The sequence below is a fragment of the Ambystoma mexicanum genome, chromosome 1p (genome assembly GCF_040938575.1).
Source record: "Ambystoma mexicanum isolate Mex_15411 chromosome 1p, UKY_AmexF1_1, whole genome shotgun sequence".
NCBI classification, from domain to species: Eukaryota; Metazoa; Chordata; class Amphibia; order Caudata; family Ambystomatidae; genus Ambystoma; species Ambystoma mexicanum.
In genome coordinates, this window is record NC_090921.1 from 262,979,419 (window position 1) to 263,006,012 (window position 26,594).

The 26,594-nt window shown below is 42.5% G+C and overlaps 1 protein-coding gene across 1 annotated transcript in view; it reads right to left on the bottom strand.

The window, feature by feature from the left end:
• Positions 1–26,594, bottom strand: part of LOC138568793 (diacylglycerol O-acyltransferase 2-like) — a 414,612-nt gene that overhangs the window by 96,902 nt on the left and 291,116 nt on the right. The window contains exon 6 of the mRNA XM_069646568.1: positions 7,616–7,790. Coding sequence (XP_069502669.1) covers positions 7,616–7,790 — 175 coding nt within the window. The remainder of the gene's footprint in view (positions 1–7,615; positions 7,791–26,594) is intronic.

Sequence of the window (26,594 nt, forward strand, 5' to 3'; positions counted from 1 at the left end):
AAAAAATTGTCTATTGAACTTATTTTCTACTATGTTGTCTACATTTGTAATTCAAAAGGATTCATAACTAACTAAGTAATCTTCGGATTTCTATCTCCATTAGGCCATTTGGCCTGTTAGATAGTGTGCAGGGGATGTGGCTATCCTAATCGGATTTCTCCATTGTTTCTTACCCCACAGTAGTATTGCCACTTCTAATCTACTTTGGCCTATAATGATCTAATCAAATTTAGATCTAAAGGGGGGGGTTACAGATCTTGGTAAGAGGTAGAGCTATGAACACGGCTACTTTTGAAAAGTGGGTCAATGTTCTGTTTGAGGGTTTGGGTTGAATTACAGTTACTGGTTAGGAGAATGATTAGTGTGCAGGGTTTGAGCTAATTTCCTTTAGGTTCAGGGTTAATGATACGTTTGGGATAGGTTTGTAGGTATGGCTTGTCGATGAATTACTGTATGAGCTTGTTGATACAGTTAGGGTAAAAGTTACTGCCCAGGTTTAGTGTTAGGTAGGGTGTAGGGTTAGAGTTAGGATGAGCCCTGGGAATGACATTGGTGGTTTTGCTTTAGGTCAAAGTTGGTGGATAGGGTTTCTGTTGTTGTATACGTTTAGAAATTAGGTTGAGTGTAGGGTTAGGGCTGGTGGCTAAAACTATGTTGAGGTTGGTGGCTACATATCAGTGAGGGTAGGGGTTTCTGTTGAACCTAGTATTTGGCACTCTTTCATATTTGCATTTTAGGTCAGAAGCACAACGTTGTGCTCTGCTATGGCTGCGACCCTATGTTAAACCTCTGGACTGGGATTCTCACCATTAAGTGTGCCTTCTATCTGCACATTCCATTTGATGTTTTCAATAATTCTTGTTCACTTTCCATGCCATGGGATTGTTTAGTAAAAAGGAGGGAGTGGACTGTGGAAGTTAGCTGGAAGAGGAACAGGAGACATTTGAATACAAGTAGAATAGTGCAAAACATTATGCTCATGGTCAAAATAAAGTGATATATAAGGCTACAACATTCCCACTTAACCCTAATCTTATCTTTATTTCAAATCATAATCTTAAAGTTAACCCTTATTCTAAACATGAGCATGATCATGGCTCTGACTTTGAGCCTGATCATAAGGTCCTTCAAGAACTTTGCTCAATGTTTTTCTGTGGATATGTCACTGTGTAGTGACATAAAATATACTATCCTGCACTTTTTTCCCACTTTCAGGTTTCTATTGGGTGCCCCTCGATTCCCTCCATTGCGCTGCCTTACCAGAAGACACCCAGGAACCCGACTAAACACTGTGGTGAATTTCCCCTCCACCACTGACCTTCTCTCCACCCTCGCCCTCATAAGCAGCCATGTCTGCTCACTTCTGATCTAGGAGATAGCCCATCCTTTTCCCCACATCAACCACACCCGCTTTCCCGTCCTCTCCCAGGCCATATCTCTGCTACCGAGAGAGAGTCCCAGTCTCTCCCCAGACAGCGTGTTGGTGGCTGCAGTGAGCTGATCTGAGCAGTGGAAGTACAGTGATATTGTGTCTTTAACAACAAGGCACTACCTTAAATACTGGCTCCTGGCGTGTAGCGCCGCACGTGAGTCCCAAGAGAGAGTCCCAGTCTCTCCCGGGTCGCGACCGACTGGGTGAAGAGATGGCAGCTCTCAGTGATCCCAGCAGCGCTCATTTACGTCCGAATACCCGCCTGAAGCAGCGGCTATTGGAAGGAGGCACAACGGACGAGCGCTTCATGACACATAATGCACCCACCGCTCCCCTGCTGCCTTCAACCCTGTTAACGCCCTCAACGTATGCAAGGCCTTTTATGGTGAGTGGAACCATTGCAGTGTGCAATGACTTCATTAATGCAAATCTCTTAGACCAACCAGAGCTGGTAATATTAACTGCCTGACCATACCTAAATACAAGCTCACCACTATTGGTGGTGTTAGCTTCCCTGTAAAGGCTGCTAAATCTTGGAATTCACTGCCACAAGACTTGAGAGCTGACCAACCCTACTTACATTTCAGAAAACATGTCATAAAACACATTATCTCTACTGACCCTTAGCCTCCTACCCTTTAGGATATGGCCGTAGCTGGAGTGTCCGTTTCCTACTCACCCTATATTCTCATTCAATGTTGTGCTATCACTTAAAGCTTATGCGTAATCTAGCTTACTTGTGATCCTTAGTGATATACAGAGAGCATCACTCTGTAATTTGTATTTTTGTACATTGTTTATTGTTTATTTTTGTAATTATATAGGCCATTTTATATCTGTATATATATATATGTATATTTTGTACATTTTGTAATTATGTGAGCTCTGTATCTGGTGTATATTTTGTAACTATGTAAACCTTGCATCTTCATACTCCTGCGCCCTTTTACTTACGGGTCTGGTGCGCATAACAAGTGAACAAACAAACAAACAAACAAATGCGATACATGCAAAAACTAATGACATTAACTGCAAACAGCAAGTAGGTGTGCGCGCTCGACATACTATGAATTTAGACCTAACAGACGCTGAATGCTCGAGGCAGAGACGCTGCTGGTCCCGCCTGCATACGGAAAAGTCAGCAGCTGTGGCAGAAGTCGAGATAGACAATAGACAATAGTAGCAGAGAGACCTCAGCTGGAACAGAAATGAAGCTGACAAAGACTGTGAGCACGCAGCTTCCAAAATACAGAGGATTGCTGACTTTAATGCTGACGCAATGTGAAACGACTACGAGCCAGAGTACTTGCATATGAGGAGGACTTCTATATGTGATTTAACGACAAACCTGACGGTGAGGCAAATGTAAATGCCAGCCCTGCATCTAAACCATAGGGGGCAGCGACAAAAGCAAAGCGAGCTATCGCTGGCAGACGAACTGAAGGAGTACGAGCTTTGCTCCAAATTGATTGAAACCGGTATGGGGCTAACAGCAACAAGCAACAAGGTAATTGACCACACAGAAGATAAAGAGCCCTCTGAAAAGGGGAAAGGCAAATTTGAAAACCAGGTGAGGAAACTCAGATGTCTTAACATGCTAATCAAGATCTGCAAGAGCCGGTAGGCGGCTTTGCAAACGAATGGCTCAACAGTACAGGTATACATGATTGTCCTGTAGACGACAATATGGACTACAATGGGCAATACGAGGAAGATGATACGTATAGGCAAGTAGGAAGCCAAGCAGGTAGCTTGAGTCTGAGGAGGATGTGAACAACTCAGCAAAACAAGTGAGCAGAGACGGAGACAAGAAAATCAGTCAAAAAAGTGACCACAACCACCTCTCAATAGCAGCAGGTATACAAACCCATACCAATGCAATGGCAGCAATGACCATAACTATGGCCCCATTTACCAAGCTGCATGAGGCAATGAATGAAAGTAGAAAGGACAACGCAACCCTACTCGCAATGGTGCATTTGAAACTAATATACTTGGAAGCATTTATTACGAAAGTACAGGAGAGACTGAATTATAAAGCTGAGAGTTCTGCGACGTGGCAAAGGCGTCTGTGTGACTGAGCATGTGGAGAACAAGGGGAAAAAGCAACAATGATGTCAGCTCTAATGGAAACAACAAAGTATATGATAAACCTGGTAAATGAGCGAGAGAGAGAACTTGTGAAAATCAGTAAAGAACAAACGGCGAGGGCACGCATAGTGCCAGGAAGTTCTGGTAATTGCCATAAGGAGTAGTCATCAGAGGCGCAGTCAGACGAGGGCTACAACTTACAATCTGGAGTACTCACAGACAAATCTCAACTGCGGAGTACGACTAATCCAACACTAGTATATATAGGAGGAGAAACCAATCCCAAGTTTCAATCTCTGTGAAGACAAAGAGCCAAAGAGACTTCACGTTCAAGCCAAGAACAAAGGCAGTGCATCATTGTGCAAGATAACATGACTGCACAAACAGCAGTAACTCAAGGAAACAACAATCAAAGTGAAGCCGTATACCCATTATTTCACAAAAATTCTATACCTGACGTAGAAGACCTCACAACGGACTTGGAACATGGCTCATTAAAGGAAAATAACTTAAACAAAAATATACAAGAGAAGAAGCAAAAATGAAAAAAGACAAAAAATATGAAACTAGATGTATGCCCAAATCAAATGGATCACGTGCCTTCCTTAGGAATTTAAGGCAGGGAGACAAAGACTATGCGGTTGACAAAACCAGGCTAGCACACGTCCTTTCAAAGCCAAGGAAGGAATAGCAAGTAAACACCAGAGAAAACTCAGCATGTACTCTTATCTCTTCGAAATGCTAGAGGGTTTAAACATTTGTTCAATCATACTTGTCACCTTTTGTTTGCAGCACTTGTCACCTTTTGTTTGCAGAACTATACTATAATGTCCAAATGTTAGATTTACCCTCCTGCGGAACCAAATGATTGTCATTGGTGAAACACGTGTCGAGGGTTATCTTGGAACCAAATATTTTCTTAAGCCAATTTTTTTGATGTGAAGTAACATCAAACAAGGCTGATATCCATGATAATAAAAATATCTATGAATCACAACGAAGCATGAATTAAAGACCATTATTGCATAGCCAAATTTAATTTATAGTGGGAAGGCGCAGAATATCAAGAGTGACTCTACAATAAGCTTGCAATTTTTAAAAAAGGTTAGAGGGAAGATCCAGCCAACTATAGGCCGATAGCCCACTTGGACGTTTCAGTGAAAATTCTAGCTTCTAGCCTACAAATAAGACTCACACAATGGGCAGAAAGGGCAAACATAATCGACCCAAGACAAACTGGGTTTACCGAAGGCACAGGGACCGAACTGAACCTATTCATCCTGTCGTTATTGAAACTAGATGCCATATGATCTAAGGGCAAACTGTTTCTAGCTTTCATCGACTTGAAACAAGCATTTTATGGGTGAACAGGCAGAAACTGTGGGCAAAACTATGTAAATGGAAATGCCCTGAAGACTTATTAGGAGTAATTGAGGCACTCCACAGGAACACGGCTATGAGAGTATGATTAAACAACGAGGGAGCTCTATGTGCACCAATTGAAACAGAACAAGTAGTCAAGCAGGGCTGTCCACTTGCAGCCACTTGTTTAAATTATACCTAGCCAACTTTCCTGAAGCAATAAAAAACCCCAAGCACATGCCGCCGAAGTTAAATAATTGTAAAATATCAGCTGTGGTCTATGCTGATGACTTGGTTGTAATAGACCAAACTCGTATTGGGCTTCAACATTCCCTTAACAACCTTCAAGATTACATGGAATAAAACAATCTAGTCATAAATATCGAAAAATCGAAAATGATGAATATTGGGAACAGACTGAAAACGAAGTGTAAATCATTTAAATAGAGAATCGGCCAAGAGGAACTAAAAACAGTGGATTCAATAAGATACTTGGGAATTCTGTTTACCACTTAATTTGTGGAAAAGTGCTGGCAAGTGGAGCCGGAGCATAAGGTAACAACTTTGGCGGCACATGGGTCTATAATACGATCACGATATGGGAAATTCTCGATATCCCTGCTGCATACTTTTTACTTGCAAAAAGTTGTACCCATCCTTACATATGGAGGAGAGGCTGTATTGACTTTGTTGCGGAAAACATGGCCCGGACTTCAAGGCACATTTTGGAAATCCACTCTGAATCTTCTAAAATCTCTTCCAATGGCAGCGATTAGAGCCAAACTAGGCCTGCAATCATTACAGTCGATATTATTATGGAAACCTTTGGGACAGTTAAGAAACCTCTCGGTCGACAAACCTGTGATTGTCTAAAGTTTTCTAGGACCAGAGGGCATAGGGAAAGGCTCAGCAATGCTAACTAACTGGAAAGAAAAATTTAAGAAACATCTGGAAAACATGGACTCATCTCTGGAACCTCTGATCTCAAATCCAGGAGTAGTTAAGGAGAAGCTGAGAAGAGCTGACTGGATTAATACTCTAGATCAAAAAGCCCTTGCAGAATGCAGCCCAAGACTACAGAATGAGGAATACCATCCCTGAATACCTCCAACAATTCCCAAGTAGGTATCACAGAGATCAACTCCTGCGTATAAGGTTGAACGTTTACCTGACAAATGAATACCTACAATCAACCAGGAAAAGAGGGCCTAAGGGTGGAATTTGCAGGTTTTGCAATAAGCAAGGAAACCAGGAAACAGTCAAGCATATATTAACAAAATGCCCAGCCATATCCGACGTAAGATCATTGTTCTTGGTAAAATACGTTGAAGAGGCAAGTTCACTGTCTGCAGACGAATGGTGCCTAATCTTCCTTGGTGGGAAGAAGAAGGCACAGATATGTGCAGGAATCAACTTTCTAGATATAATAATGGAAGGGGCAATAAATACCAACAACACAGAGGATGGTCATGACTCATACGGGCCGTAATCACGAGGGATGCTGGGAAAGGCCATCTCCAATTATCTCACTGTAACACTTTCAGTGTCTCAGAGACATGTGTCTGCCCCATGACAAGATGTTAATGAAGGATGGAATGTGTTTGTAATTAAACTAATTCACAATAAAAATATATATATATATGTCTCTGCTCCTCTCCCTGAGCATGTGCAATCCCTCAGTCCCTGCTCATGTGATGCCTGTTTTCGGTTAAATGTCTTTGTACCGAAGTAATTGATAAAGAATGAACATATATTGAATATTGTATAACGAACATTTTTATAGAGAATTCACTTTTATTTTTTTATTTTGGGTTGGGGGTCCCACCGTAAACACCTATCCCAACCATTTCCCAATAACATTTAACCCTTTTCCCCATCCTAAATGCATTCACTATAACAGTTTTCAATATAAAATATTTGATATATGTTCATTCTATATAAAAGATTTGATATAAACAATGTATACCCTTTTTTTTGTAGGATTAGCTGTCTGACCCTTCTTATGAACTGCCCATCAGGGACCAACAATAACCATCACCTCTGATTAGTTGGTAATTGGTGCAGTGTAAAATAGTTGAGATTGTGTGTCCATGATGGTTCATCTGACCGCTGTCAAGGAAGTCATTACATTGAATATAAGCATGGCTTATATTGACCCGGCTGTATATTTCCCACTGTTGAAAACACATTTTGGATCTCTCACCCTTCATACAGATTTAGGTTAACATTCCAGCCTTGTTAATGGATCTCAGTGGATCACATACCCCACGGAACATGAATCTAGCTAAACCCAAGGCCTTTATGAAAGATTTGTGTAGATGGATCATACCGTATTGCATGTATTTGTATTTGTATTTAGCTTGAACCTACATACTTTTCCTTGCAGGACATCACTCACTGTTGAGGGCTCAGAGTGGTTCTCCCTTTCTCTTGAGGATTCTGGGTGAATCCCTTAGTCTGAGTATGATGCTAGGTTGGATTTCTAACCTTCTAATCTCTCTGATGATACCCAGCATTGCTTATGGCATTACATGAGTTTGCGACACTGCCAATCGCTGGCCTTTGATCCCCTGAGCCCTAATGGTGGACTGTGGACTATGTTGGTAACTTTTGGTGGGCCTCAAATCCTAGCCAAGCCATCGGTCAGTCATCTATTCAGTCATTCATTACATATTACTCTGGGTTGGATTTCAGACCTTGCTGTTTTCTCTTGTATGTTGAGATACCCACCCATGTTCCAAAGCCAGGCGTACAAAGCCCTTCCGACTTCTCAGGATGACCCTTTCCTCCCCAGGAAGACAGTTGAGGGATTCTGCTGCTCCTCCAATGACAATAACCACTGCATTCCCTTTTCCATTCTTGGAGAGGAGATAATTCAGGCTTGCCTTACTGACAGCAACCATACCTGTAAGAGGAACACAGATAAGAGTGCTTCAGAGAGGCAACAACACTAGACCATAGTAACTAAGGGCTATGCCACCCACCCCTACGTAGCAGTCCCTTCAGGCATCTCATGAACAGAGGAAAGGGTCATTGCTGATCTAGTTCGGCATCAACAGACCAAAACCAGTTGGCACCATGCAGAGGTATGTGAAGGACAGCTGCCCTTCATCTCTACTTCAGGGATCTGCAACCATTGGCTTGCCAGATATTCTGGATCACAGCTCTCATCAGCCAGAGTTATTATAGTTAATGGTGAGGGGTCATAGCCATCCTAGTTCAAATTATTTTGCGTGCTGCAGTTTACAGAACCCCGTCCCTGATGCCTGCCTCACTGACTTAATGCACACACTGAGGAAACACACACAATTATGCATTTACAATCTGTAAGTTCTCGGCAGCACAGATGGGAACTTTCAGTCCCGCCGCTCTCCTTTGAACTCACCAGAACGTTTAAGCTTTAAAAGAAGGAGCTGGCCTAAGGTGTATCCCTTTTCTAAAAACAGAAAATCAATAAGGAATATAATTTTAATTAGCTCAACACTAAAGCAGGCAGTGAAGCAACTTTATACATTGTTGTTTCTACGCCCCTATAGTCTATGTTATGTTATGTTATGTTACTTTGCATTTATATAGCGCCTTATGTATCACTGGTATGATCTCAAAGCGCTGGTAGGTTGAACGCTTTCAGGAACCATAGTACAAGTCAGTTGAGAGAGAGAGAGAGTCATAAGATGCGTGGGTGCACCGGATATGTGTGCAGCTGGTGTGGCACTTGCATGATAGCTGCTTCTTAGCAGGAGGTGTGGTGTTTGGGAGGTCAGGAATATGTGTTCATTCTGGAGGGTCGACACCCAGAGTGATTTCTGGCTTAGTTAGGCCTGAGAAGACGCTTAGGCTAGCAGTGTGTGCTCAGCTAGCTGTGATCAATTAGGATGTTGAGGAGTAAGAGGAAGGTGTTAGTATGAGAACAGCTATACCGAATGTGTCATAGTATCGCTGTGTTCTAGTTGAGTGGTGATGCATAGGAGAGAGTAAGCGTGGTAGTGTGATATGGTTGTTTTCAGTAAGGCCGTTCCATCAATTCTGTCCATTCCATCCACTCCATCCGTTCCATCCACTTGATCTGTCCTATTCACTCTATCCGTTCCATCCACTCCATCTGTTCCATACACTCCATCCGATCCATCACTCCATCTGATCCATTCCATCCATTCCATCCACTCCATCCAATCCATCCACTCCATCCGATCCATCAGATCCATACACTCCATCCCCTCCATCCGATCCATCCACTCCATCCGTTCCATCCACTCCATCCGTTCCATCCACTCCATCCTTTCCATTCACTCCATCCGTTCCATCCACTCCATCCGTTCCATCCACTCAATCTGTTCCATCCGCTCTATTCGTTCCATCTACTCCATCTGTTCCATCCATTCCATCTGTTCCATATGATTCAAATAGCTCCCCAATGAGTTGCTTTGCATGTATATGCTGAACACATCACCAATAAAATAGAGCAGGAAAGGGTTTATAATGACCTTTGGAATAGTCCCCGAGAATCTTTGGGGATACACATCATCCTGATGTGAATTGTAAGTCAGGTGGTGATCGAGCAAACCAGACACAGTAAACTGATGGCACAAACAAGTGCAAATCTGTGGGAATGTTTGCAAAATACCCTCCACTGTGCAAAGAGTGTTTTTATGGTTCTGCAAGGGAAGCACATTTAAGACCAACTGCTAGCTACAGCGCCCTGTATGGAGCGCCGCTGCTCTCGAGCAAGGTCCACGCTTTAAAAAATAAAATAACAACTAGGCAACCGCATGTCATCCTCTTGCTGGCCACCAGAAGTGCCCAAGAAACATATCTTTCTTTGACTGTTCATCTGCTTGCACACACCTGTGTCTGCTTAGGGCTTTTTAGCACAGTCTTGTATTCCTTAATCTCCAGTTCTAAAACAAGCAATGCCAACAGTTTGGGCGTTTGTGTAAGCATGGGCAAAGCACTTACCAGGCACTGCCGTAGTGGTATTAACTGGCAATTGATGGTAGCAGGTGCAAAGTTGCAAGAGTGTCTGGGAATCTAATACCGGGGCCTGGCAAATGCCTAATACTTATGCACAAGCCAAAACTGTTGGCTTTGCCAATGCTTGTTTTAACAGTACTTCAATGCAGGATAATCATATTGCTTATAAATCGAGTGGCTGAAGGCAGACCTGGATAAGACATTTGTATTACACCAGCATCAGGTTTACACTTCCAATTAAGTCATTCATTCTCAGAAGACTGCTTTGACAAAACATTTGCAGGCACTTCGAGTGCAAAGTTTGATTGTAAGGTTTGCTTAAAGCAAGCTCAATAATCAGGAGGTGTTTTGGGCGGGGCAGGAAGTGGGTGGGAATGGCTAAAGGGATTAGCATGAGTCAAACAACACCTACAAGCTGTCTCTCCTCATATGCCAACACCATTTGTGCTTATCGATCAGCAATCTCTTACTCCTTTAGCTTGGTGGTGAACCAAGGAGAGTCTAACCTTTGGGCAGTCTGCCCTCCCAACAAACCCGCTGCTGACATGGTGAGCTCTCTACAAGGTTGTGGTTCTCTCATGAAGTCATTGTCCCTGTACGCTGTCATGGCTGCGCTGTTGTCTTGACCTTTTTCACTGAGTATTAGTCCAAAGGCTCAGACTAACCCATAGGGCAATTGGGCAATGCCCGAAGGGTCGGCATGACAGACCAATGTGGGCTCATTTTTGGGGTCAATATGGACCACTTCAATGACTTAGTTCACTGTACAGCTGGTCAATTTAAACAATGGAATCGAGCCAATGTAACTTGTTCCATACATTTGGACATAAAAGAGAACATCTAGCTTTCACCGATTTCGTCCTCACAAAAAAGAACATCTGCCATTTTTAAATGTGCTGAGTCGTTTGTGAACTGCCACTAAAAAGCCTATAGTATTTCACCCACATCCCACTTATTGTAATTAGTCTTATCAACAGCTTATTGGCACCTGGACACACCATTTTGTTGTAAAGGCGCCTAACAAATGCTCAATAAATAAAATAGATAAATAAATCCATGTCAGTTTCAGATTCCCAACAGAAATCCTAAACCGCACATATAATTTATAAAAAGGAACTCCCGTTGTGAGCGATTGTTCCCAATCCAGAGGCACAATAAGGACAATAGAAGTACAATTCTGTAACTTTATTAGCTACCTAAATGTGTTATGCAATCAAACATTCTTCAAAATGTCTGTATTTGGACAGCAATATTCCTGTTTTGTTGCAACAAAATTTGGGAACAAATGCCACAAAATCTTGGGGGTCTGATAAACCGTACATGCCGACCATCCAGATTTAGAGGGGACTCTCCCGATTTATTAATCAAAATTGTTGCTGTTCTTTACCTTCTCCCTCCTAGAATAAATCTAACACCAATCCAACCCAATTGGAACATGTCAAATTTAAATCTCCCGCAATTTGTTACAAAATATCCCTCCCAGGTGCGGCAAAATGTTGGCATGTATGGATAAAGGGGTTCTTCCTAGATACCGCTAAAATAGTTTGTTGTGCAAATGCCACAAATTGTAATTCATGAACAGGGGCCACATTCTTTAGTGCTGGTTACCATATTTTATCCCAGTCAGACCTTGTCATTGGCAAGTCGCCCCCTCTGCCATAGACTGATCTGTGCCTTGATTCCAGTTTGAGTTAATCTCTCAGACCACTGGAACCTCAGGTTGTTCCACCAGAGTCATGGATGAGGAGCCTGTGGTGATGGCACTGCTACTTTGTCCGTGTGAGGGGTCACCAACCTTCGTCTCTCCAGATGTTCTTTTTACAAACTCCCATTAGCCGTGGACAGAATAGCCAATTATGAAGAATCATGGGAGTTGTAGTCCAAAACATCTGGACAGCCATACATTGCTGACCCTGAGTCATTTTCCATCTAATAAGTACAAGAACGTCTTTAATTGCTGAGGTCACAATTGACTACTTCACTCATGACGCCGGACCCAAATCCAACAGTGGCATATTCAAAATTCAAAGTGAGATGGCTTCCTGGTTCACCGCACAGAAGGCAGAGTAAATGGTGTAGCCTACAACCAATGGGAACACCAGCTAATTACAAGAAATCCATTATTGTTAAAATATATTTTCACAGAGGAGAAATGTCCATATGCATATCAGTCTTTGTCCCACCCAAAGGCAGAGCAGCACCGAAATGCTACACAAATCTCCTGTGAACAAGTGTACCAACAGCAACCCCAGACCCGTGTTTCGGCCTAGTCGGTGAGATGGAGCTGTGCATCTCTGATCACAGTGAGCAATGGTTCCATGTCTGGATTACCCTGGTAACATAGGGTGAGACCCCAAGTACCTCAGAATATGCAAAACAAGGTCTGGAAGTCCCTCTAATGGCACAAACAAAGCCCATTGACCTGTTCTTGGGTGGATGTCCCCCGGGAGAGTCTCAACTATGCTTTAGCTTACTGCACCTTTCACAGATGAGAAATGTCCATATGCGTATCAGTTTTTGTCCCACCCAACGGCAGTCCAGCACCAAAATGCTAGGCAAATCTCCTCTGAACAAGAGTGCCAACAGCAACCTCAGACACGTGTTTTGGCCTAGTCGGGGCTCATCTGTGAGGTGGAGCTGTGCCTCTATGAGCACAGTGAGTCAGAGGTCCATGCCTGGATTACCCTGGTAACTTAGGGTGAGACCCCAAGTACCTCAATATATGCAAAAGAAGGTAAATTCAGCAACACAACTAGAGTAAATTGCTATGCAAATTTAGCAATCAATCTTCTATTTCAGTTGTCACAAATAGTGAACAACATTTACTTACATGACTCCGAACAGCCATGTTTACAAACACTCACCCTGCACGGAAATGCCACTACCAACCCTGACACTACAGTGTCTCAGGGATAAGAGAAGAATTGGAACACTGTGCAAGAATTGTTAAATTCACCATAGCACATGAGGATCCAGAAGAACTCCTAATGTACTTACTAGAAGTACTAGAGACAGAACACATCCCTATAAATGAAGTCCTACACATTTCACACACCTGGAAACATACATGCAGTATATGCAACTATATTTCTAAAGAGCATGTGCCTAATGAACGATTTGCGTATGTATCAATTACCAAACTGTAATGCAATTCCATTTCAACAACTTCTCCGAAATGCAAATCATGGTAAATTATGCTCATTTTGCAATTCAGACAATCTTTCAAACATGCAAAGAGATTCAGATGCCCAATATGTAATATTAATGCTTTTAAGATTCAATGCAGATGGCACTAAAATTAACTGTAAACTCGCTAACCTTGCAAGTATCTTCACCTGAGTCCATCTTTATTTGGCAATTATAAAGCCACGTATGGAAATGGCAACCCAATTCTCGGATGTCTCGTCTTCTATGTGTCATCAATGTATTAGTGCTCCGCAGCCTGGCCCGCCAGATTTGAATGTAATGTGTATCGGTGTGACCTGTGTGCAGTTGATTGCTTCCAAGACAAAGGTCATCATTTTCAGACTGAACACCAGAAAATTAGAAACCCCACAAAATTCCTCTGCCGACTTCATGACCTCTAAATACCCGTGGTTAATGTTATAGCAAATGTATAGCTTTTTTTATTGAATAAATGCATGTTCTAATACAACAAATGCATTAAAAAATGTTGTGTTCTCTCCAGCATATACTCGGGAGAATGCTACACTTTTAAGGCATTTGAAATTAAACATGTTTAGAACATAAAAAGGACATTTGTTTGCTGGTTCTGCTAACAACGCTTATTGAGGGCCATGATCCTTGGGAGGGAATTTCATATTTGATACAGTTCCATGAAATATCGGTCCAACCAGGTTCCTTCTTTCGAACGTTTGCGAGAAACCAGAGTGTCTGCCCAGTTCCTCCCAGATAATACCCTGAAGTCTATTGGTAAAGATTATGCATTGAAGTGCCAATCTGGAAATTGAGATGCAGTGTTGAACAAGGTTGGACCAATGTCTTTGTGAGAATCACAAATCACCTGAATTGTACCATATTTGGGATCTGCCGAACTTCCTGAAGTTTAAAAGATTCAGAAAAGGAGTTTGGACAGGTGGATTTGCCTGCCTATGTATGGTGTATAATTAATATTATAGGAGAGAACTTGAGTATAGTGATTTTAGGCAGTGCTTACCAGAAAACAATTTCTATTTTTTAATTTTGCAAACACCACTTAAGAGCAATCTGCATTTCACAGAAAGTCAGGCTAACCTTTAGTTTGTTATTTCAGAGATTTTACTTTCTCTGGCAGTCAACTCAACAATTTACTTTGCATGTACGCACTGGAAATGATTAATTGAACAGGTGCACAGACTAAAGACGTTCAATAGAAATTATTTGACACAAATAAGGGGGAACAGAAAATAATGTGGGAGGCGATGTAACATTTGATTGAGGTGGTGATCGCAGGCAAAACTCACCACATGCATGAGGATACTGGCCAGTAGGCCACAGTAGGAATTTGCCCTGGGCCAGCTTGCTTGAACAGGTGCACTCACACAAAAAGCAGTTGAATTGTTTTGGGGTTAGAGAACATTTTAGGGGGTGCTCGAAATATTGTGGGATGTGGTGGGCAATTAGTGACAGGTTGATCGGCTGTGTGATGCAACATACTAGTTACTTACACACAGAACAAGCAGTTGAATTGTTTTTTGGGGCAAGAGAAAATTTTGCAGGTGCCATAAAAGTTGTGAACGCAACAGTTGTGTTTGCTTGCCTCAAAAAACTATTCAACAGTTTGTTCTGTTTGTGAGTGTGCCTTTACAACCAAGCTGACCCCATGCAAATTCCTCATCTTGCCGACTGTTCAATGTGCTCAAGTAGGTAGTATGGTATGGTAGCCGAATACAAATTCAAAAAGAGGGAAGAGAAAGGGAACATTGCTTCATGTGAACCAGGTGAAGACCTGTCTCCTCCCGACCCTTAGATGGATTAATGAATCGGTATGGCCTGCGGGTCAGATCACCTCTAAATAAAAAGGCATCTGCGTCGAAAAGAGAAGGACGTTTGGATGAAAGGATAAATACTTAAGCATTATTCTTAAAAATAAAATTATATATTGTCTGCCATGGTTAAATTTAAATCCACAGAAATTTGGAAATAGAGTAGGATAAATATATACATTTCTATAATCAATGTGTTAATATATTATACTAAACAAGACTTTCTATCCCTCTCTCCTGGTTAAATAACTCCTCGCAAGAAAAGAAGAGGTGGAGCATTGTTGACAATCCGAGGTGCAAGTTGAGGCCGAGTGAGTGGACGATGTGAAGGATGGTACTTTTCTTGGAACAAATTATTATTTAAGGTTCAAATAAAAGCATCTTTCCCCTGAAAGATACTATGACTACAACCCTGCATCAATGTCCTTGTGCCTCAAACATCGATCCTGGAGGTAGAGATACTTAAGCAATAGAATCCGAGCGTCGGGGGCATTACCGACTCTGGTAATGCCCCGGGGCCCATAGTTAAGGACCCGAGCTGCAGCGTTTCGGGAGAAAAAAAAAAGAAAATGGCCGCCGCCATGGAAAGGGAAAACGGACTCCGTTTTCCCTTTCCATGGCAGCCATCGGGAGCGGACGCGCTGGGAACACAAGTGATCCCAGCGCGTCCGCTCCCGGAAAAAGGTTCAAAAAGAAGGTAAGTGGGGTTGGGCGGGCGGGAGTGGGACGAAAAAAAAAACAAAAAAAAAGTACCTGCGTCCCCGGCGGGGGACGAGGGAAGCCTCCAGCTGTGTGGAGGCGCGAAGCGGGGATGGCCCTGTTCCGAGTCTCCACACGGCTGGAGGCTTCCCTCGTCCCCCGCCGGGGACATAGGACCAAGAAGGTAAGTTTGGGGGGCGGGTGGGAGGGAGGAAAGGGATTAAAAAAAAAAACAGTAAAGACTTACCCGAGTCCCCGGCGGGGGACGGAGGCAGCCTCTCAGCCGCAGGGAGGCTCGGAGCGGGGATGGCCCCGCTTCGAGCCTCCTCATTGGCTGAGGGGCTGCCACACCCCCCGCCGGGGACAAAGGCTGTGGAATCCCGACGGAGGGATTCCCGGCCGGGTAGGGACCTGGCGAGAGCCAATCAGAATGCTTGTTGCATTCTGCTTCGCTCTCGCCGAGTTACTAAAATATAATAATTCATAGACATGAAGACTGACTAAGAAGTGCCTGTAGATTCATTATGCTGAGAAATGCTGCCAGCTTTATAAAGAGAACTCAGCTTGTGCCACTGGAATATCTATTTTAAAATCCATACAGGCAAAGTATGTCATCTGTAACTTAATAAACCAACATGAAATGTGTTTTCGAATGCAGGACAGGTTCGTTATACTTTAAGAGAATGACTCTTCTGCTGAATCTTTTTTGCTACAAGGATCAATGCATGTTTGAGAATTTCAAATGTTGGTGTTTGTTTTGCAATGCATTTCATTGAAAGCACGTATTATAATATCACATGTAAAAAGAGCTTCTTCTCCAAATATGTACCCAATGTACTATTATTTTTAAGAATATGTGTCAAAACAGTCTTTGTGATGCAACTATAAATAGAGAAAAGCATATTTTAAATGCATCAACTCCTCATAATTACTTGTTAGACTGTTAGAGTATATACAGGGAATACATTATTATTTAATCTGCATGGCCAAGTAGAGGTTCTAGCTATGGCATTACGAATACATAAATGTGGTCATCGGAGCCGATACAAATCTGGGTTAGTCACATGGTAGGCAACTATGGAATTTTTAACTGGCACTTCAAAGGAAGATAAAGTTTCAACTTTGACATTAGCATTCCATAAAAACCATCTATGTCTGGAGCTAGGTATGGAAAATCAAACCAAGGCGACTCTGCTGTCCACATGATTCATTATGCTAACACAGGTTTTCATGTGTAAAGTTAAACAGAAATAAAGGTGACCATTTAAATTATATAATTTTGTGCATTAAAAATCTAAACATTCCAACACTGAGGAATAGAACAAAAAGAAACAAGTGTGCTGAGTCTTCCCCCACAAAATGAGGCTAAACAAGATATATGAAGTTATTGATAATTAACTAATCATATGAAGATTAATAATTCAGTCAAATTTAATCGAATAGATGTATGCCTCATATGTATGAACATGGCTGATCATGAGAATCTAAAAGTCCATATATCGTTAATGGGGAAAACTCCCACCAGAAGATAGGAAAGAAAATATGATTATGAGTCCAAATTGTTCAGAATACGCCCATGTTACAGGTACAAAATATGATCAACCTCTGAAATTAAGGGGCCAATTGTATGGGAGAATCAACTTGCTAAGCTTACCAATGGGAGGATTTTACAAATTGCTTTTCCAGAAATTACTATGGGAAAGTATAGAGTATTTAAATAGAAACCTTGGATTTTGAAGGCTACAGAAAGGCGAACCTGTGTCGAACAGGATGAGCCCTTAGATGGGATGAAAGAGGCCATGGGCCTTGTTCAAGAGGAAGCCTGAAGCAGATGTTACCTGGAGTGGAACCCGATTTCCCTGAAGCGAAAAATCAGACAGCAGATAAGCATAGCAAACTGGGCAGATTTAAATCCACAGTAATACTCAGCAACTGTGAAAACTTTACTTGTGTTTAAAGACAAAATGAATGCACTGCTCATTTTTTTGAAAAAACAAGCATGAGTGGATTCAGAAACATAGGAAGCATAGCAAACTGGGCAGATTACCTGTAGAAGAATTATCCAAATGTTAGTAAAAAATGCCTCAATGCAATTAGATATATGCCCTCCAGAAACAATTATATGCCAGGTCCCTGAGTTCAATGGAACTAGGAGGGGAAGCAATTCAGAGGGGCTGATTCCAAATACAATGCTTTATCATTGTAATGTGAGCTGCAACTTGCTTTTGCATAATATTAAAACCCAAGTGTAATCTGATTGAGTGCCGACCAAAAAGCATTTTCTTATGAATAGATGCCCAGTGTCTGCTAAGCTATAACCATGTAATGCGGGTAGAATGTTATAGCATGTTAGTGTGAAATGTATACTGCTTTCTGAGCATTTTCAAAGACCAGGGAAGTTTAATTTAAACTGGATTCCAATAGCTTTTCTGCAGAGGCCATGCAGTGTCATGCAACCAAATCCAAGTAAATTGAACTCTCTGTGTTTTCACATGTTAAGGAAATAATTGAGGCTGTGGACTGGTGGCTTAACACATAATAATTAACAGATAATATATCAATTCCGACCCATGGCCGGGCGAATAGCTCAGGAGGAATCGTACAAACATGTCCACCTGGGAACTGCGACGGCCGAAAATGCCGACTTTATTTTTTCTTTTTAACCACTCCCTTGCACCATATATATTTATATGTGAGGGGGTTAAGTGTATAATATTAATATGGGGGGGGCTGCAGGGGGTCTCCCCCGCATATGTATGTGGTGTAAAGGGTTAAGCAGAAAAGTCGTCATTTTCGGCCGTCGCAGTGATCACATAGAGCCGCTCAGGAACAACGTGTTTGTCTTGGAAGCACAGGACAACACAGGTTTGAATCCTGGTCTCGCACTTAGAAACTGATCTCAGGTATTAAGTACATAATAAAAGAACACTTATAATTTTAATCATTAAGGCCTAGTAATTTAAAAATAGTTATGGGGATGAAATGGAGCTCAACTGAATCATCTCTTCCATTCCCATAGAGAATTAGGCAATTTTTGAATGTACAGTCAACTCTCGCAGATGACATGGTGTTGAAATAAGATGCCCCTGAAATAGATACACCCAAATCATCCAAGGGAATTGGGGGATAGTTGGTGTCCTTTCAAAAACGCATAATTTAGGGTTGGTAAACAGTGTAGATGAATCAATGTTCTGTGTGTTCGGAATTGATATCACAATTTCCCTACACTCAAGGTGGTAGATTTTGATGCAGCCTATCATCGCTTATATTTCATTTGCATGCATATGCTATTAACCAACAACAACGTATTGCACAGGGGAACACTTTGCTAATGGGAAATGTCTAACAAATACAAGTAATGTGCCGTGCATTTTTCTATGTCCACATACCGATACTTGTTATTGATCTTGTAAAAAATAACGAGTTGTGAAGAATTGATCGTAGTTGATAAGTGGGATGCAGGGATGGCATTATAATGTGCTGCTCAGAAGTTGCATTTTATTATTAAAATTGTATATTTAGAAAAAAGAAAAAAAAAAGAAAATGCATATATATTTTCAATATTGTCCTGATATGCCTCCATATTGTTGCTCCCTCATTTATGGGCACTTGAACCATTAACCAATTTCGGTTGTTTAGACCTTTAGGTGCACTAGGCATTTATTTGCACCCGAATGTATATCCTTTAATATCTAAATATGGTTCCACATGACAGGATGACATCGGTATTTTTTGCACTTGCACTTTATGACTACCGATCTATTTGATTGCCTATTGCTGCTATGTTGACATGTTTACAGTTGAATGCACATGCACTTTACACTGTGGCCTTGAGCCTTTGTGTTTATGAAGACCTGCCATTTGCACTTTATGGTTCTTATCTGAAAGATGTTTTTTTTCTAAGGGTTGTTTTTAATGATTGCCTGTAACGATTAACTGAGATTCCATGTTTGATATTATTATTCTTTACTTGGTTTTACCCTATTGTACATTGCTGCGATGTTGCCTTGCTCTACAAGATATGCACTTGCATTTTATAATACAGCCATGAGCTATGTTTTTCAGGTTACCATGTTCATATGCCTACATAGGAATGCACTTGCACCTTATGTTGCAGTTTTGGACTGTTCAGGGTTCTTTGACAATGGGGTCCGTTTACACCAATTTTATTATGCATCCCTTTTAATCATCGGTGTTAACTAATTACATGTTTTCTGAAATATTCTAATGTGTAATATACTGTAATGTTATACTTCATTTATTGCCCAATGGCTTATGCATGATACTGCTACACTGAAAGATGGCCGCCATGGCTTCTAGGCATTGCTGTCAACTTGAGGAATTAGGCACGATGGTAGAGGGACTAGTTTGTAATATCCATTGTGTTTGTTCTCACGGCTCCCTAACATGATCAAGCGCGCGGGGAAGCGCGAAACGCGATGTTCAGGACACTGCCCTGGTGTCCTGCCTTGTTTGCTGTGTGTGTTGTGCCTTTTCTTTTTTACCACATATTAAACTCGATCTGTTTATTTAGATCTGAGTTTGTCATTTTACTACTGGGTTTCATTATACCTCACGCTTGAGGTGCGGGTTTTTTTCCTTCATTGCTTAACGATATATATATATATATAAAATTGAATTGTGCAAATGATTGCATGTGTTATAAAATCAGTGAGAACTTTGTAGGCAGGTTGATTTTCATCTTTAAACAAGCTGTCTATATTTGTAAATTATAATATGGTGACTTACCCAACATAAAGTTTGGGGACCAACCATGTCTTCTATCTTTCATCAAAATAAAGTAGAGCATACATTCAAATACAGCCTATTTCTTGTCCCATTTTTTAAGGATAGGATTGTGCAATAGGAAGTGTTAAATAAGAGTATGTACCTTAGTAACATGTATATTTAAATCCACAGTAATACTCAGCAACTGTGAAAACTTTACTTGTGTTTCAAGACAAAATGAATGCACTGCTCATTCTTTTGGAAAAACAAACATGAGCGGATTCAGGAACATAGGAATGCTAATTGGTAAATATACTGGGTTAATTGAAAGGCTTGAATGCATCCTGTGACTTTAGAAAGCCAAGTTTACATTCTCTACAAAACACAACTTTGTGAATGGGAAGTTAAATTGAATAGAATATTTCCCAATTTGTCAAATTCATATTAACAACAAATCTGGCAATAGCTTATTTAAAAAATCTGACGGCATGAAAGATAAAGTGCTCAGTCATGTGGCACACGGGCTATTTGGCTGCTACTGTAATGATTAGGGCATATGAGCTTTATCTGAACCTGGACATTTGTGAAAATCCTTGTTATTCAATAAGAAACAGACCTGGCTGATCAGAGCAGATATTCCAGATGAGCTAATAGAGTACTTCATTGGGAGGACACTCATGGACGGGCGTTACAAAGTATGTTGAATTATAAGTACATTTTGCAACAACCCATGTTATCCTATGAAAAACACCAGCTGCTGGAGAGAACAACTAATTAAATCTGGTGATCAACAAATAAAACCCATAGGAAAGAGAAAACCACCACTAGTGAAGATTGGCTGGCCAGAAAATAAGGGTAGTTCAGTGGAGCCTCAGGGGTAAGGCTTATACCCTGTAGAACTAGCTGCACAGGGGTCAGTCACACATAGACTGCAGAGGCAGCTGGAGACCATGATCTTGAAAAGGACAGAATAGGGCAGAGTTGGAAGCCAGGAAGATTCACAAGCTGGACTGCCTGGGTAAGAGAATGTAAGCAGCTAATTCAATGAATGGCCGATGACAGTAGTTATTTCTATGGACCTAGAGATGTCACTTGGACAATTTCTTTAAATTCTAATTTATAACACTTGCTGAATAATTTGGAGGCCAAACTAAATTGCAGAGTTGATCTTCTCCATTTAGAAGAAGCAAAATATTTTCAGATGCCTTTGCCCTGAGATAGTAAATCTTCTCATGGGCTAAAACTTGACACATTGCCAATTTTTCCAAATTCTATTCTATTTGACTGTTTCAATATTTTGGGGACTGAAATAAGCCATGTTGAGTCTTTTTTGCAATATATAGTTGTATTTCTATTTTCCATGGTTACACCATTAAGAGACACCATGATGGATTATTGATAGGTAAGCCTTTAAACTATCCTGTGCTGGTGAAACTCTCAGGAGCACATGTTCCTTGAACTTTTAATTTAACAGTGGGTGCTGTTACATCAGCACAGCAACTTATACAGCTCTCTGCCACCAAAGGTTCATCATTTGCATGACAGAAGTCAAAAGTGCTGGGCAAAGGGTAGCTATACATGTGTATACTCTGCATGGCAAGCTGCGCTCACAATTACAATGAAACCCTGCCTCACATGCTGACATGTTGAGCAGGGTCTAATTTCAATTGTGAACACTGCTTTCCATGAATGCTCGGTTTAATTGTAATTATACACGCAGTCTGCCATGCTCGCATGGCAAGCACAATGGATCTCCAGCATTGTGCCGGGATGAAAATCCATGCCGGCGCAAATGCTGAGTCATTTGTATGGCAGGGAAGAAGGGAGGGGTCGACCATGTGAGGTTGTCATCGACCACCTGTATGGTTGCCTTCTGCGTGCTGCATTTGGATCTTATCCCAGATTGGTAGGTTTGGAAGAGATTGTTGGTGTCGATGTATTGCTGCAGTTGCGTGGCTACAGCTTTCTCGATGAGCTTACCTAGGAGGGAAGGTAGGTGATGGGGTGATAGTTACCTAGTATGTCGGGATCCAGAGTAGGTTTCTTTAGTAGAGGGAGGATTTGTCCTGTCTTTAGGGTTGATGGGAAGTTGTCTTGAGTTAGGGAGCTGGTGATGATCTCCAGGTTCTTGAGGGTATATGCTCGGAGGATGTTGTCTGTATACGATGTAGCTTTGAGGGCGGTGTTGGGAAGGAAAGTGGGTCTTTCCACCCCCCTAGGCGATACGGAATGAGAAATAAATCATAGGAGAGCACATCCAGGGAGCATGGGGGATAGGGGTACACATAAAGGAGGGTGCGCAATCACCTTACTGCATGCATTACAAGCTATATGGCAGATGCAGGTGTAAATGCCATTTTGGCAAACAGCAGCCATCTTAGAAGTTAGGCCCAAGTGTGGCAAACAGTATTTTGTATATTAGTATTAGAGCACCTTGCATGAGCGCAAGCACCACCGCCAACCTGGCCATGTTTCACTGATCCACAACCTTCTGCCTAGTCCAGAAAGTTACAGGCCCTCGCGCCCTGGAAATAATGTGTTCTGCAAGGTCATGAGAAGGGAGCAGAGTGGCAATTGGCAGTACAATCCCACGGGACAGATAGCAAGGCCTTCCTACCCCCAATGATCCCCACATGGGAAATACAGCTTTGCCATGCTTCCATCCCATGATCCCTGTATGCCATGGCCCTGTCCAAACCCAGATCACCAACCATAATACGTTTACACCCCTCGATCGATCACTAAGATCAGAAGGCAAGGCTATCGCGCCTTCAGGTATGGGCCACATGATTTGTGCAGCTAGGTGCAGGGTAGCGTTACAATTATAGCCTAAGACTAAAGTGGAGGACCTTCAGAGTTGCTGATCTGTCTAGCAGTGAGTAAAGCGTGAAGGGGCTATTGTTCGCTGGCAACGTTGCACTCAGCACTACATGTAATCCCAGAAGTACATTTACAAGGGGCGGCCAACAGAGACTTTTACCCCACCACCTTTCCATCCCCTGAGGAAGAAACAAAAAACAAGTTGCCAGCACCAGTGTTCCACACCCTTCCTGGGAAAGAAAAATATGACAAATTGCGGAGGAAGAAGAGAGCGAAATATCTGTACAAAAAATCATCAAACTTGCTTGATGAAATACCGGACGAGTACATACTCTTCAGCAAAGCAGCAACTTTCTTTGCCTCATTGCTGTTCCCTGGTGTGCAAGCTGCGGCCAATGCTAAATGGCAGCAGGATGTCCACTGGGAACTGATTCAACTGGCTAATGACACCGAACAAGGGTTCAATGTCATAAAGCTGGAACTCTGCGCTCTAAGGCTGATGACGATGCAAAATCGCTATGTCATAGATATGCTTACTGCAATGGAAGTAGGCGTGTGCAAGAAAATCAGGGATGCCTTCTGTACATTCGTGCCTCCTGAGGATGCAGAGAATGGCTCTCTGTCACACATAATTGAAGCAGTGCATAATCTGGGTGTGCGCATGAAAAAAGAAGCTGGAATACAAAATGAAGACTGGTTTTATCTGACTTTTTCTTAGGCCCCATCCTGGCTGGGGACGATTGTGAAGATGCTGGTACCCGTCATCGTCTTTTTTTTGGTCTCTTTTTGCATGTGCCAGATGGGACTCCGATGTTGTGCCAAAGCAGTGGCCAATAGAGCAATGATTATGGTCTCAATTGGGGCAGCACCCAAAGCACTTTGTGGTACTACAGAGAGCAATACCCAAACAGATGACCCAAACAAACCCTGTATGGTAGAGCTTTATCACCCCTTACAATCCCAGGGCACAATCAATGCACCCCCACCGGACCCAGAGAATTACACAGAGCACTGGGTCGACTTAGCTGGGGATGGGAATTGTATTTACATGACATGTAACCCAGAATATAATTCCCAGTCTGGGTCAAGCTTGCAAGATGTTTGCAGAGCATGGGTTCCAAAGGATGGGTCTCCACCATTCCTGGAAGCTGAAAGGTTAGAGAGCGTACAGAGGGGGGGGCGGGAGAATATATATTGGAACTTAGCTGCCACTGACACTGCGGAAGAGTTAGTTACTTTAGGATCAAGAAAAGGGGGAATGTTGGGAAGGAGAGAGGGTCTTCCCACTCCACTAGGCAATACCGAATGAGAAATAAATGCTAAGAAAGCACATCCAGGGAGCAGGGGGTGCAAGGTGCACACAGATGAGGGTGCGCGATCACCTTTGTGCATGCATTACAAGCTATATGGGAGGTGCAGGTGCATACGCCATCTTGGCAAACAGCAGCCATCTTAGAAGTTAGGCCCAAGTGTGGCAAACAGTATTTTGTATATTAGTATTAGAGCACCTTGCATGAGCGCAAACACCACCGCCGACCTGGCCATGTTTCACTGATCCACAACCTTCTGCCTAGTTCAGAAAGTTACAGGCCCTCGCACCCTGGAAATAATGTGTTCTGCAAGGTCATGAGAAGGGAGCAGAGTGGCAATTGGCAGTACAATCCCACGGGACAGATAGCAAGGCCTTCCTACCCCCAATGATCCCCACATGGGAAATACAGCTTTGCCAGGCTTCCATCCCATGATCCCTCTATGCCATGGCCCTGTCCAAACCCAGATCACCAACCATAATACGTTTACACCCCTCGATCGATCACTAAGATCAGAAGGCAAGGCTATCGCGCCTTCAGGTATGGGCCACGTGATTTGTGCAGCTAGGTAAAGGGTAGCGTTACAATTATAGCCTAAGACTAAAGTGGAGGACCTTCAGAGTTGCTGATCTGTCTAGGAGCGAGTAAAGCGTGAAGGGGCTATTGTTCGCTGGCAACGTTGCACTCAGCACTACATGTAATCCCAGAAGTACATTTACAAGGGGCGGCCAACAGAGACTTTTACCCCACCACCTTTCCATCCCCTGAGGAAGAAACAAAAAACAAGTTGCCAGCACCAGTGTTCCACACCCTTCCTGGGAAAGAAAAATATGACAAATTGCGGAGGAAGAAGAGAGCGAAATATCTGTACAAAAAATCATCAAACTTGCTTGATGAAATACCGGACGAGTACATACTCTTCAGCAAAGCAGCAACTTTCTTTGCCTCATTGCTGTTCCCTGGTGTGAAAGCTGCGGCCAATGCTAAATGGCAGCAGGATGTCCACTGGGAACTGATTCAACTGGCTAATGACACCGAACAAGGGTTCAATGTCATAAAGCTGGAACTCTGCGCTCTAAGGCTGATGACGATGCAAAATCGCTATGTCATAGATATGCTTACTGCAATGGAAGGAGGCGTGTGCAAGAAAATCAGGGATGCCTTCTGTACATTCGTGCCTCCTGAGGATGCAGAGAATGGCTCTCTGTCACACATAATTGAAGCAGTGCATAATCTGGGTGTGCGCATGAAAAAAGAAGCTGGAATACAAAATGAAGACTGGTTTTATCTGACTTTTTCTTAGGCCCCATCCTGGCTGGGGACAATTGTGAAGATGCTGGTACCCGTCATCGTCTTTTTTTTGGTCTCTTTTTGCATGTGCCAGATGGGACTCCGATGTTGTGCCAAAGCAGTGGCCAATAGAGCAATGATTATGGTCTCAATTGGGGCAGCACCCAAAGCACTTTGTGGTACTACAGAGAGCAATACCCAAACAGATGACCCAAACAAACCCTGTATGGTAGAGCTTTATCACCCCTTACAATCCCAGGGCACAATCACTGCACCCCCACCGGACCCAGAGAATTACACAGAGCACTGGGTCGACTTAGCTGGGGATGGGAATTGTATTTACATGACATGTAACCCAGAATATAATTCCCAGTCTGGGTCAAGCTTGCAAGATGTTTGCAGAGCATGGGTTCCAAAGGATGGGTCTCCACCATTCCTGGAAGCTGAAAGGTTAGAGAGCGTGCAGTGGGGAGGGGGAGAATATATATTGGAACTTAGCTGTCACTGACACTGCGGAAGAGTTAGTTACTTTAGGATCAAGAAAAGGGGGAATGTTGGGAAGGAGAGAGGGTCTTCCCACTCCACTAGGCAATACCGAATGAGAAATAAATGCTAAGAAAGCACATCCAGGGAGCAGGGGGTGCGAGGTGCACATAGATGAGGGTGCGCGATCACCTTTGTGCATGCATTACAAGCTATATGGGAGGTGCAGGTGCATACGCCATCTTGGCAAACAGCAGCCATCTTAGAAGTTAGGCCCAAGCCCGGCGAGTAGCATTTTGTGTTTTAGTATCAGACCCCTTGCATGAGCGTGAACACCACTCCCACCCTGACAATGTTTCACAGATCCACAACCTTTTCCATTGTTCAGAAAGTTACAGGCCCTCGCGCTCCGGAAAGAATGCG